General features: G+C 35.8%; 1 protein-coding gene across 2 annotated transcripts in view; it reads left to right on the forward strand.

The window, feature by feature from the left end:
• KCTD8 (potassium channel tetramerization domain containing 8) overlaps positions 1-3,290 on the forward strand; it is a 263,345-nt gene extending 260,055 nt beyond the window's left edge. The window contains exon 2 of one of the 2 annotated variants that reach the window (XM_045987457.1): positions 1,948-3,290. In XM_045987457.1, coding sequence (XP_045843413.1) covers positions 1,948-2,408 — 461 coding nt within the window. In that variant the 3' untranslated portion in view covers positions 2,409-3,290. The remainder of the gene's footprint in view (positions 1-1,947) is intronic. The other variant, XM_045987466.1, reaches the window with a different exon arrangement.
• The last annotated feature ends 12,113 nt before the right edge of the window (positions 3,291-15,403 follow it).

Genomic DNA, 15,403 nt, shown 5'->3' on the forward strand with positions numbered 1-15,403 from the left:
AATGTATACTGTCCTGTAGGTAACACTACAGTCAAGATATAGAATATTTCCATCTTTCCAAAAAGTTCCAAAGCATTTTTTAATCTGTAATCCCATCCAAGTCAAATTTCATCCACTTAAATGTTTGGTATCCTCTTTTGCTTCTTCTGATTGTAAATAGGAATATTGGTAATATTGCCCAATAGAATGTTGCAGATAATAGATGCTTTTATGGCAAGTACTTTTTTTATAAAATTTCATATGTGTCCCCAATTTTCTGAGTAGTATAAAGTATTTTTTACTGTATCTTAGACTGATTTACTATATATTACTATACTTATTTACTATATTTATTATTTATATTATAGATTATATTATTTAACATAATATGTAAATATATTTTATATATATTCTATATACTTGTATTTTATAACATTAAATAGAATTATATATGTTATATATAATTATATATTATATATAATTATATATCATGTATTTTTTAAAAGATTTTATTTATTTATTTAACAGACAGAGATCACAAGTAGGCAGAGAGAGAGGAGGGAAGCAGGCTTCCTGCCTAGCAGAGAGCCTGATGATATATGGCTCGATCCCAGGACCCTGGGATCATGACCTGAGCCGAAGGCAGAGGCTTAACCCACTGAGCCACCCAGGTGCCCCTATATATTATATATTTATTATTATTTACTATATATAATTTTTTACTATATATTAGACTGAGGAAAGATTCAAAATCTTGGCTACCGATTGAAATCACCTAGTTCTATTAAATGACCCAATGGCCTGATAGCATCTTATTATAGTGGGATATTTAGGGTTAAGACCAAGGCATCAATAAGCTAAGCTTTCCAGATAATTCAATATGTAGTCAAACTTGAGACCCTATAGATCAGACCAATTGTTCTCCAACTCTGGCTACACAATAGAATCTTCTGGGCAATTGCTTAAAAATACTGATGCCTTTCCACACTCCCCATTCTGATTTATATGACCTGTTTATAAAAGTTGACTACAGGAAAAAAATAAGATTTGAGTAACATATTTCTCAATGGTTGGGCTGTAGTTAATCAAGGTTTTATTATAGTTCTGTGTATCTGGTAGCATTCAGTAAATGTTAAATGGAGGTCCTAATCCCAAAGCAGAGTCAAGTAGAATAAAATATGCTCTCTCTTGGAAGTAAACTGTTTGTGTATTTGAAATAATTATCTTGGCAAACTATCACTTTCTGAAAATTGTCCTCCTAGGTAATTTACCTCAAATGGTAAACCTTGTATTTTAAGAAAATACTGTATTTCAACTTTATTTTTTCATCATACTATTAGGCACATATATATCTTGCCTCACTTTCATAATTCTCTTCAAGGAAATAGACAGAAAACAAGATTAAGAGACTGAGGATAAGATTTAAACCAGTCTCCCACTTGGAAACATAAATGAGGCTATTGAGCCTCTGAACTTGAAGAGTACTACTATGTAAAATAGAGCAATGGTACTTTCTGCTTTTATAATGTAAATATATACACAAAGGACTCCTAGCCCAATAAGTAGAACAAAAATGAACTAAATGTCTCATGAAACAGTTATGGGACTAACAAAACATGTACATATAATATCTTTTTAGATTTCAGGAACTAGTAACTAAAATAACAAAAATCTTCTTTTCAGCATAAATTATTGATGACTTATTATGGCAGAAATGCTCATTAAGAAAACCCCCTAAACTCGATTCTATAAATAATTAATCAGCATCATGCATGTTTCAATATGCATTAATAAAGCTAGGTGTTGTATTTAATCCTCAAATATAAACGTATGCAACAAACAGTGATTTTTTGAAGATAAATGTTCTTGGTTTAAAATTTTAATAATATAAAACTTATTTAATTTGACCTTCCCACTACTCATTTAATTATTCTACTTGTTATTTTTTTTCTTTTCTTTTCTTTTTAGGACCACCTCAGAAAATAGTGTCACCTAAACAAGAGCATGAAGATAGGAAACATGACAAAGTCACAGATAAAGGAAGTGAAAGTGGGACTTCCTGTAATGAGCTCTCCACTTCCAGCTGTGACAGCCACTCAGAGGCCAGCACTCCCCAGGACAACCCACCCAGTGCCCAGCAGGCAACAGCTCACCAACCCAACACCTTAACATTGGATCGCCCTTCCAAAAAGGCACCTGTGCAGTGGATGCCCCCACCAGACAAACGCCGAAACAGCGAACTCTTTCAGACACTCATCAGCAAGTCCCGGGAAACGAATCTATCCAAAAAGAAAGTCTGTGAGAAGCTCAGTGTGGAAGAAGAAATGAAAAAGTGTATTCAGGATTTTAAAAAAATCCACATTCCAGATTATTTTCCAGAGCGCAAACGCCAGTGGCAGTCTGAACTGTTGCAGAAGTACGGCTTATAGTAATCGTCACATTCCTGCCGTGTTTCCGTGACATTCGATGTTTACTACAGTGTTGCCGCCTGACTATATCCTAACAATGGTCAGTGTGATTCTTGCTGCTCTTCCTTTTTGTGAACAGTGGACGTGGGACAGTCTTTTCTTTCATTCTTTTTTGTTGTTGTTGTTTTTAGAAATATGATTTTGAAAAAGAAAAAAAAAAAAAAAACCACAAATGTTAGTTCAAAATGGCCTATCTGATTCAAACCATTTTTGCAAGAATGAAAGTAAAATGTGCATGATCAAGAAGCTTCGAATCTTGATTTTTTGAACTGTGGTCAACTGAATATGTTTGTCATTTTGTAACTCGCCAAAAACAAATCATCGTATCGCTCCAATGAAAATGACAATATTGGTGAAACAACATCAAGTAAAATGTTCAATGATGGTTTGGGGGACCCAAATCCAAAACTGTTTAAATGTTAATGCAATAAAACAAGTTATTATTTTTGCATGAACACAATGTAACAAATAAATCACAAGATGTAGGGAAGATCTGTTTGTTGCTTGGAAAGAAAAAAAAAATTACAAAAAAATTAAGAAAAAAAAAAGTGTTTCAGGCAAAGCCTGTAAATGTAAACTGTCTAGGAGATTGGTTTTATTTGTTCTGGATCTGTGATATTTTTGTGTATGTGTATGGTGTTCTGTATGTTAAGATGGTGTAAATATGCCTTATGCTGTTGTGTTATGGCACTGACATTCATCTATTAATGCTAGTCATGATTATTTCTGTGAAATGAGTCCTTACATCAGGCTGTGAAAATTGGTCTAATGATGCTCTGAAAGATCCTATTATCGTGTTAAACAAAATAATTGAGGGAAATGGTAAAAAGCTTTATGTATTTATTAAAAAAAGGAAAGTATATTAGAATTTCTCGATTTCTGTTGACTCTTCTTTGAAAATACTCAATTGTCACATTGTCTTCCATGTCCCTTTAAAATCCCAAGCTGGAGAATGATATGTTCAACTGTAATGTTGACAAGGTAGAATTTTAACATAATTCAAAATGGATATAGAGTCCAATCCAGATAGCCCTGGGATTGATTAATAAACCCTTAACCCACAAGAGAAAAAGACTTCAGCTGAGAATGCACTAAACTTCTAGTTTGGCTGACAACCAGATTGAAAGCTTCTCTAAAAACAATTGGGAAGTTACCTCCTACAAATTAAGAGACAAAAATGTCAATAGCAAGTGGAAAGTTTAGCCTGAATGACAGAAGATTTCTTCCTGATTGCATGTATGGAAATGAGCTCTCTTACCACAGGCTAGTTTTTGCCTCACCCATCTCTATAGAAAGAAATACATAATATCATGAAATTTCACTAAGAAAAAGGCTGAGAGAGAAGGTAAAAATATCTTCAAGAATTGTAGAGGTCGACCTCTGTGATGGGTTAAAACGATAGTTGAGCAGCACTTGTATCATTTCTTTAATATTACAAGGAGATAAGCATTATTAATGCAAAAACATTTTAATCTACATACATTTTTAGGTATTCTTAGATGTCTCAATCTACTATTATATAAAATACCATCTATAGTGGACTATTAAATATATGTGATTGATAAAGATATGTGATTGAACTTGAATTAACTATCAGGCTTTCGAGAAAGAGCTACTCTCAAATTCTGCATTTTCTTTTGGGAAGGTTGGGAGTCTTTCCAAGGCCTGATGTGGCTGTAACATGCTAGTTAAATGAAAAAAGTTGGTGGTTGCATTGTCACAGATCAATCCCACCTCTACCACTTATGACCTGTGTGATCTTAGGGATAATGGGGGTGATATTAATATAAAGAAGACTTAAATGATATAATTGAAGAAAAGCATCACTACCGCTCCAGGAGATAGAGGGAACGGGGAAGTGGTGGTCTTACTAGAATCTAGGAACCAAGGCTAGCAGATGGAGAACTTGGAATACAGATGAACAAGCTGTCCAGTAAGAACTGTAGCCACTAAAGAGTCGCAATCACTGCCACAGATGCCTCCCAAAACAAAAAGGAAGGGGAAAGGGGTACATGATCTTAGCTTCCCAGTATCCCACCAAATGTTCTCCATTGTTCTAATATGAATGGAAACCAGCTGGTAAAGCAGCCTGGAAAATATAATTTATAGAGGTGATCCCCTTGTGATACAAAGCCCAGCAAGTGAAGGGCAGTGAATGGATTGAAAAACACTTTACACCCTGGTCTGTTTTTTCCCAACATAGAACTTCAAACAGAATTGCAATGGAAAGAATTTAGTAATTGTGACTGTTTCATCTATCCTTAGGAAATAAGAACCCATTTCAGTAATAGTCCATTGAACAATTACCATACACCAAATATTTGGCTCAAAGGTTAACAACACATTCAGAAATATGAATTACCAGCTATTGCTCTTGGGAAGAAACTTGTGGTCTGATTCTCCCAAACCATTAATGCTTTCACCAGAGGCTAGAATCTGGCTAGCCATATTTGGGGTTACAAGGGTATCAAGGAAGGTAGCTAGAATGGGGCTCTTCTCTAAACAAAAGTAGACTCCAGATTTAAAGATGAGTCAGGCTAAAACTGATGTATAAGTCTTCTTTTCCAAAGAATCAGGAGATAAAATCTGGAGAATCATCAAAAGCCAAAAGTGCTCAAAGCTTATGCTGAAGTTGAGTATTTATGGAGAGTAAATGTATTTTGGGGCTCACATATATACTTTTTGAGTATTTATAGCATCCACGTAGTTTACCTTTGTTTGCTACAGTAGACACTCAACTTGTGATCAGATGTCTTATTGTTGTTATTGTAAATGGAAACATATTGAGTACTAAAATCAGAACGAGAAGTAAAAGTTAATTGTGAGATATTCAAGTTTGAAGTGGACTAGACCTATTTTTCCCTATTTCTCCCACTAAATATAACTAAAAACATTAGATATTATATATAAAGGCTGAAAGAAGAAGGAAAGGTAGGTAGGGATATTGGGACCCAAAGAACAACATGATGATGAGTTTCCTGGGTTTTCTTTTGACCTCGTATACCCCAATCTTGGAGCTTAAGAAGTACCCAGGAACCCAGAAAGAGTATCGGGTACAGACAAAACTTACACACACACACACACACACACACACACAGAGTCCTGCTCTCTCTAGCCACAGGGCCAAGAAAGGACAGCTTAGGAACTTAGCAAAACAGAAAAAATTTTAGACAGTAACTGCTATGCCGTTTAAGTTTGCAGGTAAATGCACACAACTGCATTACATAGTAATTTTAAGTCTCTCCACTTTTTAAATAAAGATTTATTTATTTATTTGAGAGAGACAGAGCAAGCAGGGGAAAGAAAAAGGGAGAGGGAGTGAGAAAATCTCAAGCAGACTCCCCACTGAGCATGGAGCCCAGGGACCATGACATCATGACCTAAGCTGAAATCAGGAGTCTGATGCTTACCCAACTGAGCCACCCAGGAACCCCAAGCTGGCCACTTTTTAAAAGACTTTCTTAGAGTGGTTTAAGTTCACAGAAAACCCGAGAGGAAGGTACAGATATTGCCTATGTACCCCCTGTCCCACCCATTCCTAGCCTCCTCCACTATCAATGTCCAGCACCAGACAGGTACATTTGCTACAATCAATGGACCCACATTGATGCATCTGATCCTTTTACTATCTACAAGGGTTTGCCTTTTCCATAACGTTATATAGTCAGAATTATCCAGTATATTGACTTTTCAGATTAGCTTCTTTAAGTTAGTTAAATACATTCAAGTTTCCTCCATGTATTTTCACGGCTAAATAGCTCATTTCCTTTGAGTGCTGAATTATATTCCATTGTTTGGATGTCTCACTGTTCGTCCGTTCACCTTACTGAATGATAACATGGTCACTTCCAAGTTATGGCAGCTATGAATGAGCTGCTGGAAACATCTATTTATAGGTTTTTGTGGGGACACAAGTTTTCAACTCCTTTGGGTGGATAAATGCCAAGGAATGTGATTTCTGGATTATATGGTAAGATTATATTTGGTTTCGTAAGGATCCATCAGATGGTCTTCCAAAGTAGCTGCACCATTTTGCATTTCTATCAGCAGCGAATAAGCCTTCCTATTGTTTCACACCCTCGACATCATTTGGTATTGCTAGTGTTCCAGATTTGGGCCATTCTAACAGGTTTGTTGTAGTATTTCTTTCTTTCTTTTTTTTTTTTTTTTGGTATTTCCCTGGTTACATGTAATGTGAAATATCTTTTCACTTTTTTTTTTTTTTTTTTTTTTGGCCATCTGTATAACTTCTATGGTGAGATGTCTGTTAGGGTCACTGGCTCAGTTTTTAATCATGTTGTTTGGTTTTTATTGCTGAATTTTAAGAATCCTTTGTATATTTTGGATAATAGTCCTTTATCAGGCACTTCTTTTGTAAAAATTTCTCCTAGTTTGTGGCTTGCTCTATCATTCTCTGGACATTGGGTTTCACAGAGCAGAAGTTTCTCATTTCTTTAAACATTTCATTTATTCATTTGAGAGAGAGATAAAAAGTACAAATGGGTGGAGGGCAGAAGGAGAGGGAGAAGCAGACTTTCTGCTGAATGGGGAGCCCCATGTGGGGCTCAATCCCAGGACCCCGGGATTATGACCTGAGCTGAAGGCAGACACTTTACAATCTGAGTCACATAGGTGCCCCAGAAGTATTTAGTTTTTAAAAAGTTTGATGAAGTCCAGCTTATCAATTATTTCTTTCATGGATATTGTATTTGGTGATGCATCTAAAAATTCATTACCATACCCAAGGTCACCAGGTTTTCTTTTGTGTTATCTCCAATCTAGGAGATTTGTAGTTTTTCATCCTACATTGAGGTCTGTGATCCATTGTTTTTGGTCTGTTATTCATTTTGAGTTAGTTTTTGTGAAGGGTATAGGGTTTGTGTCCAGATTCATTTTTATGCATGTGGATGCTCAGTTGTTTCAGAACAATTTGTTCCATTAAAAAAAATGCTCCATTGTATTGCCTTTACTCTTTTATCAATGATAAGTTGACTATACTTATACAGGTCTATTTGGGAGATCTCTAGTTTGTTCCCTTGATCAATTTGTCTATGTTTTCACCAATACCACACTGTCTTGATTAATGTAGCTTTATAGCAAGTCTTGAAATTGGATAGTGTCAGTCCTCTTTGTTGTTCTTCAAAATTGTGTTGACTACCGAGTCTTTTGCCTCTCAATATAAACTTTAAAAATGGTTTGTTGATATCCACCAAAAAAGCACACACACAAAAACAAAAAAAAAAAAAACAGAAAACCTCTCTGGAATTTTTATTGTGATTGCATTGAATCTGTAAAGCAAGTTGGGAAGAACTGACATCTTTGCAATGTAGAGTCTTCTGTCCATGAACATGGACTATCTCTATTTATTTAGTTCTCACTTGATTTAATTCATCAGAGTAGTTTTTCTCATATAGATTTTGTACCAATTTTGCTTGATTTATATTTAAACATTTAACTTCTATAGTGTTAATGTAAATTGTAGTGTATTTTTTATTTCAAATTCCACTTGTTCATTGCTGGTATATAAGAGTCCTCCACTCTTTGAAGAATAAAATTCAAACAATCAAGTATCATATTGTAGGCCATCAATAAGGTCAGCGTACCTTTCTTGAGCAACAAAGCACTTCTTAAGCTTAGCAGTTTATAAACAATAATCATTTATCAACTCATGATTCTAAGGATTGGCAGTTTGGACTAAGATCAACTCGACTGTTCTTCCACTGATCTCACCTGGGCTTACTCACTTGGACAATGTACTGGTAATTGTCAGCTGCTAAATAATCTATAATGACCTCACTCCACTTTTGGCCATTGACAAGCTTCAAGAGTGTGAGGCCAAAGGTTGTAAGGCTTCTGGAGGCTGGGCTCGAAACTCATACAATATCACTTCCCCTTCATTCTCTTCATCAAAACAAGTCTTCTCAAATTCAAGGTATGTGAAAATATATACTACCTATTTATGAGAGGAATAACAAAGAGTTTCTGACCATCCTTAATGTACTATGGATCCAATCTATCTTTTCCAGATTCACATCTAGAAGCAAACCCTGCACACCAGTTATTAGTCATTTGCTAAGGCTAAAAATTGTCACCCTCCCCAACACTTATACACACATATAAACTTCATTCACATTCGAAATCTTGCCCATATTGCACATTTCGATTCAAATGGCACTACTCTCCAAAGCTTTCTTTAATTCCTCAGGGAAGAATTATTAATCATTCCATTTTCAGATATCTCAGACCTTTTAAAAAATATCCTGCTGACTCGATGTACATAATCATGTTTTATAACATAAAAGAATAAGTATATAAATTTGTATTTCCCAATAGTTTGAAGGATTTTTCATATAGTTAAGATCTTAATTTTCTTTGAATGAAGAGAAAGGAGTACAAAGTTTTTAGCACACAGTAGGTATTAATAATTTTGGCAAATGAATAAATACACTTTTCAAGGTAAAATTCTCTCCAGCAGTCCTTGACAGATTCTATTCCTGTCTCACTACCTGCTAAAAGCTATTTTGCAATGTTTTCAGGCCAGATTCCACTCACTGGTCCTCAGTGCTAATCTCTCACAGAGAGATTTACTCAAATGAATATTTTAAAAATATTTCAGTTTATTCCAATTTGGATGAATGTGGTTTTAGCATCTCCCGCTAGAGATTCAGTGAGTAGGCCTTAAAATCATGTCTGCCCACAGGGTTTAACCTTTTGTTTGGCATACAGTCAGCATAACCTGTGACCATGTAGATTGGTGTTTTTAGATTAGGTTAGTTAAGTAAATCCTATGAAAGAATAGTTATATTCATTTTAAAAGGATGCAATTTGGAAGAGTTTTCTATAAAGCCTTAAACATCAAATCAATTTTCTTCAAAAGTATTCTCTCTCCCCATTATTTTGTCCTAAAAATATTCACTTTGAAGCATAACATACATAGGCTAAAAGATCCCAAACCTGCAGGGTTGAAAGAATCTTAAAAGTCATGTACATTTCTATATAAATGAATTCAAAGCAATCTGGGCCTATTTCTAGAGTGCCTACTATGAGCAGGGCACTTTACCAGATGTAAAGAAGATACAGCAGTAAATAAGCAATAATAAAAATGCCTACGAGCGTATAGATTTAATTTCAGCCATACGATGTGTACACAATCACCATGATAAAGTGTAGGCAGTGGCATGGGCTATAATAAAAGCACAAATATTGCTACATAGATTTAGAGGAAAGAGACAGCTTTATGGTAGAAGTAGAATTTGAGCTTGGACATGAAAGAAGAGGGATTTGGATTTGTACATATAAGGATCTTGCAAAGGAGACTGCAGGAAACAAGTCTTCAATATATAAGAAGACCACAGTAGGCAAAAATATTATAGAAAAATATTCACACAAAAATAATCATTGAATATATTTTTGAATATAGCTTTTTTAAATGAATAAATCTTCTTTATGTTGAAGAATATATTAAGGAAGACTATTCCAGATTATATCCTCATGACTAAATTCTTATACCCGCCCAGCCTGTTTTTCTGCATGGCCCACAGTCTCTAATTACAGCAGCAGGGAGTTAAGGTGGAAGCAAATTAAGTTTTCTTTAAAATGCTGTTAAGAGGGGTCACCTGGGGTGCTCAGTCCCTTAAGAGTCTGCCTTCGGCTCAGGTCATGATCCCAGAGTTCTGGGATTGGGGCCTGCATCGGGCTCCCTGCTCAACACTCAACAGGGAGCCTTTTGCTCTCCCTCTCTCTGCAGCTTCCCCACTGCTTGTTCTCTCTCAAATAAGTAAAAAAAAAAAAATAAATAAAAATAACCTTTAAAATGTCATTATGAGACTGAATGGAAACTAATTAAAATGAATGAAAAGAAACAAGTGAATTAGAACTCAAACCAACAAATTTTTTTTTTTTCTGGGGAGGAATATTTTAATCTAATATTGTTTACAACTGTGGATGGCTGGTGAGAATAAAAAGTGGATTAACTGATAGTTGGACTTATTGGCATTTTACAATTATCTACTTTTATTATCTGCACCTGGGGCAAATCGGTCTTTTCATCGATGCTTGAGATCAATGGCAGTTCAACGCAGAAGCAAACTAGGAATTATGGTACAGTTTAACAAGTACTAAACTAGAGGCATTTAAAAGGGTTCTCTACTGAAGATACAAGTTCACACCTTCATGGTGTTCCACTTCAGCTTCAGTAATAGGGACTACAGCTGGTCTGTCTTCAATGTTTTTCCTTCTAGTCCATCCTCCACACTGCCAGAAATGTGACCTTCTTGCCACACAAATATTTCATATTCTCTTCTTAAAACCCTTCATCTCACTGCCTATGAGGGAAAAAGCCTTACATACTACGTTATATAATTAATGAAGACTCCATTTTCTGCTTGTTCTCTTTCTTCAGTTTTATCACCATATACAAATGCATGCACACATGTAACGTTTTTTTCCCAGCAATTTCTGACTATGAGCGATCAAGTGAAATTTGCCACTTCTTCCTTTGTGTCCGCCAATATAGTTATTATGACAGGGACAAAATTCATTATCTGATGTGAATGTTCTCTTCTGCTTCTCCCAAACTAAAGAGAGTTTGCCAGCTCAGTTATCACCTACTCGGCAAACCAGAATAAACAGAGATTGAGAATGCAAGAAACACAATACACAGTTTTTCTTACCATATTTTCCCACTTTTCCTTTAGGCTTTGTTTTCATGGCAGACTAAGTAATAAAAATAAAATATGGCCATTTCTCAAACCCTTTTGAAATAATGGACCTAGCCAGTAGCTATCTACTGCTGCCAAAATTATTACATGAGAAGATAATGGGAAATGGTACAACAGGCGGATCAGGCTGCTAGTATCAGATCCCACTGCCTAATCTTAACCTCATGTGTACAGAGACCCCAGGCATTCGTGCCTCTTGGTGAGAAGCAATAGGAAATTCATAGCACCAGCTATAATGTACTCTTACCAAAAACATTAGAGCTGAATCTGAGAAGTCTCTGCATCTATGTTAGTAAAAGGATGAACCTTACAAATTCAACAGGATAGTTAAAAATTAAGTGAATAAAAGAGAAAGCAATAGATTGGGGATGGGGTGGGTGATGGAATGAATACTAGACTGGAAATCTCAAGAAATCAAAGCATGATCTCAAAAAAACTAGTTGCATATGCAAACAGGAAGGAATGGAGAGGGTGGTCACAGAGAGGGATTATTTTAATTGGGGATTTCAGGTTTTATAGAGAATCCAGAAGTGCCAAAATCATTTGAATATACTTATTCCAAATTTCTTCGCTAAGGGTTTGACTTCCATAATTCTGACACCATTGCATGATTGATTAATCAATCCCTGAGAGTTCTCCCTATGTCCTATCAAGTAAATAACCCATATTAGGCAAGATTATTCTTCATAACTCACTCAAAACTCTTAGTGGCTCCTTGTCTGCCTCCAGATTATATCCAAATGCCCAGTCTGTTAATCCCAATTCTCTCTCCACTCACCACACTTTATTTCACTGTTCCAGTCCCTAATTCCTAACAGCCTCAATTCCAGTCAGATATAGCCTCTTCCTGTTTGTTTCTGCTGTTTCTATTCTCCAAATTTGGAATTCCCTTTTCCCTTTATGGTTTTTTCATATGAAGTCAATAACCCCATCAAAGTCCCAATAAATGCATTATAGCAAATGTTGCTTGGGTTCAAATCCTGTCTCTACCACATAATAGCTGTATGTAACATGGTGATGGTAATGGAGTCCATCCTAAGAGTTGCTGTGAAAATTTAATATACGTAAGGCACTTTAAACAATGTTTGGCATTGGTCAAAAACCTTTTGAACTACCTATAAAAAGACCTTCTTGCCATGAATGTATTTTCTTACTTGAAGTATTTTTAGTAGAGATATGTGATTGTTCTATCTCCAAATAGTTTCACATGTTCCCTTAGATTTATTCTATTATTATACAAAACGAGAGTTATAATCTCTGCTATTTTTGTATTTATTGTCTTTAAGTGGTATTTTGTACAATTAGGTACTTAATAAATGCTTATAATTAATTAAATATCAAATATCCAAATAAAGTAATATATATGAACAAATGAATACATGAATGAATCCATGAATGAATAAATAAGAGAGTAAAAAAAGTAGCATGAATTTGTAAGGTGAAACTTCAAAACAGATGAATGATCTCAAATGCCCAGCTTGTTCAGCTATAGGATGTTAATTTTTTACTCAGGCTGCAACCTTAAGACTCCTGAGTTATGGCCTCCCATTAACTATTCATCAACTTTCTGATTCAGAAAACCAAAGTGTATCTATTTTCATCATTATAGCTGCTCCTTGTTTGTTAATAAAATTAATTTGTGATATAAATTTTTGAGAAAATGTTCTAATTTACAGAGGTTTCAAAAGCATAGCTAAACTTCATTAAGATCTGCATGCTGAGGTAATTTTATTTTATTTTATATTATTATTATTATTATTATTATTATTATTTTTAATTGACAGACAGAGATCACAAGTAGGCAGAGAGCCAGGTAGAGAGAGAGGGAGGGGGAAACAGGCACCCTGCTGAGCAGAGACCCCCCAATGCAGGGCTCAATCCCAGGACCCTGGGATCATGACCTGAGCTGAAGGCAGAGGCTTTAACCCACTGAGCCAACCAGGTGCCAACTGAGGTAATTTTAAAAAATAAACCCTGACACAAATCAATGTCGACATTTTGGGTGCTTATCCATGTAAATATTTCCTCTATCTAAGATATAAGTCTATCTATATCAGTGAGTAAAACTGAATTATCTAAATGCAAATAAATATACTTGGAGATTCTGTCAAAGAATTTTTGGGGGGGTGCTCTTGTTCCAAAGATAACATTTCTCCTAATTTTTTTTTTATTTCTTTTCAGCATAACAGAATTCATTGTTTTTGCACCATACCCAGTGCTCCATGCAATATGTGCCCTTCTTAATACCCACCACCTGGCTCCCCCAACCTCCCACCCCCCACCCCTTCAAAACACTCAGGTTGTTTTTCAGAGTCCATAGTCTCTCATGGTTCACCTCCCCTTCCAATTTCCCTCAACTGCCTTCTCCTCTCCATCTTCCTATGTCCTCCATGTTATTTGTTATGCTCCACAAATAAGTGAAACCATATGATACTTGACTCTCTCTGCTTGACTTATTTTGCTCAGCATAATTTCTTCCAGTCCTGTCCATATTGATACAAAAGCTGGGTATTCATGCTTTCTGATGGAGGCATAATACTCCATAGTGTAAATGGATCACATCTTCCTTATCCATTCGTCTGTTGAAGGGCATCTTGGTTCTTTCCACAGTTTGGCGACTGTGGCCATTGCTGCTATAAAAACTGGGGTACAGATGGCCCTTCTTTTCACTACATCTGTCTCTTTGGGGGTAAATATCCAGTAGTGCAATTGTGGAGTCATAAGGAAGCTCTATTTTTAATTTCTTGAGGAATCTCCACACTCTTCTCCAAAGTGGTTGCACCAGCTTGCATTCCCACCAACAGTGTAAGAGGGTTCCCCTTTCTCCACATCCTCTCCAACACACGTTGTTTCCTGTCTTGCTAATTTTGGCCATTCTAACTGGTGTCAGGTGGTATCTCAATGTGGTTTTAATTTGAATCTCCCTGATGGCTAGTGATGATGAATATTTTTTCATGTGTCTGTAGCCATTTGTATGTCTTCATTGGAGAAGTGTCTGTTCATATCTTCTGCCCATTTTTTGATATGATTATCTGTTTTTTGTGTGTTGAGTTTGAGACGTTCTTTATAGATCCTGAATATCAATCTTTTGTCTGTACTGTCATTTGCAAATATCTTCTCCCATTCCGTGGGTTGCCTTTTTGTTTTGTTGACTGTTTCCTTTGCTGTGCAGACGCTTTTGATCTTGATGAAGTCCCAAAAGTTCATTTTCACTTTTGTTTCCTTTGCCTTTGGAGACATATCTTGAAAGAAGTTGCTGTGGCTGATATCGAAGAGGTTACTGCCTACGTTCTCCTTTAGGATTCTTATGGATTCCTGCCTCACGTTGAGGTCTTTTATCCATTTCGAGTTTAATCTTTGTGTATGGTGTAAGAGAATGGTTGAGCTTCAGTCTTCTACATATAGCTGTCCAATTTTCCCAGCACCATTTATTGAAGAGACTGTCTTTTTTCCATTCCTGATTAAAACGCTTCAAAATATAGGGATAGAGGGAAGATTCCTGAACTTCATAAAATCTATCTATGAAAGACCCACAGCAAATATCATCCTCTATGGGAAAAAGCTTCAGCCTTCCTGTTGAGATGAGGAACACGACAAGGATGCCCACTCTCACCACTCTTGTTCAACATAGTATTAGAAGTCCTAGGAACAGCAATCAGACAACAAGGAGAAATAAAATGTATCCAAATTGGCAATGAAGAAGTCAAACTCTCTTTCTTCGCAGATGACATGATTCTTTTTATGGAAAACCCAAAAGACTCCACCCCCAAACTACTAGAACCATACAGCTATTCAGTAACGTGGCAGGATACAAAGTCAATGTACAGAAATCAGTGGCTTTCTTATACACTAACAATGAAAATACAGAAAGAGAAATTAGAGAATCGATTCCATTTACTATAGCACCAAGAACCATAAGATACCTGTGAATAAACCTAACCAAAGAGGTAAAGGATCTGTACTCGAAGAACTACAGAACACTCATGAAAGAAATTGAAGAAGACACAAAAAAATGGAAGACCATTCCATGCTTTTGGATCAGAATAATAAACATTTTTAAAATGTTTATACTGCCTAGAGCAATCTATACTTTTAATGTCATTCTGATCAAAATTCCACCGGTATTTTTCAAAGAGCTGGAGCAAATAATCCTAAAATTTGTATGGAATCAGAAGAGACCCCGAATTGCTAAGGAAATGTTGAAAAACAAAAACAAAACTGGCAGCATCACGTTAC

The sequence above is a fragment of the Meles meles genome, chromosome 2 (genome assembly GCF_922984935.1).
Source record: "Meles meles chromosome 2, mMelMel3.1 paternal haplotype, whole genome shotgun sequence".
Taxonomy (NCBI): domain Eukaryota; kingdom Metazoa; phylum Chordata; class Mammalia; order Carnivora; family Mustelidae; genus Meles; species Meles meles.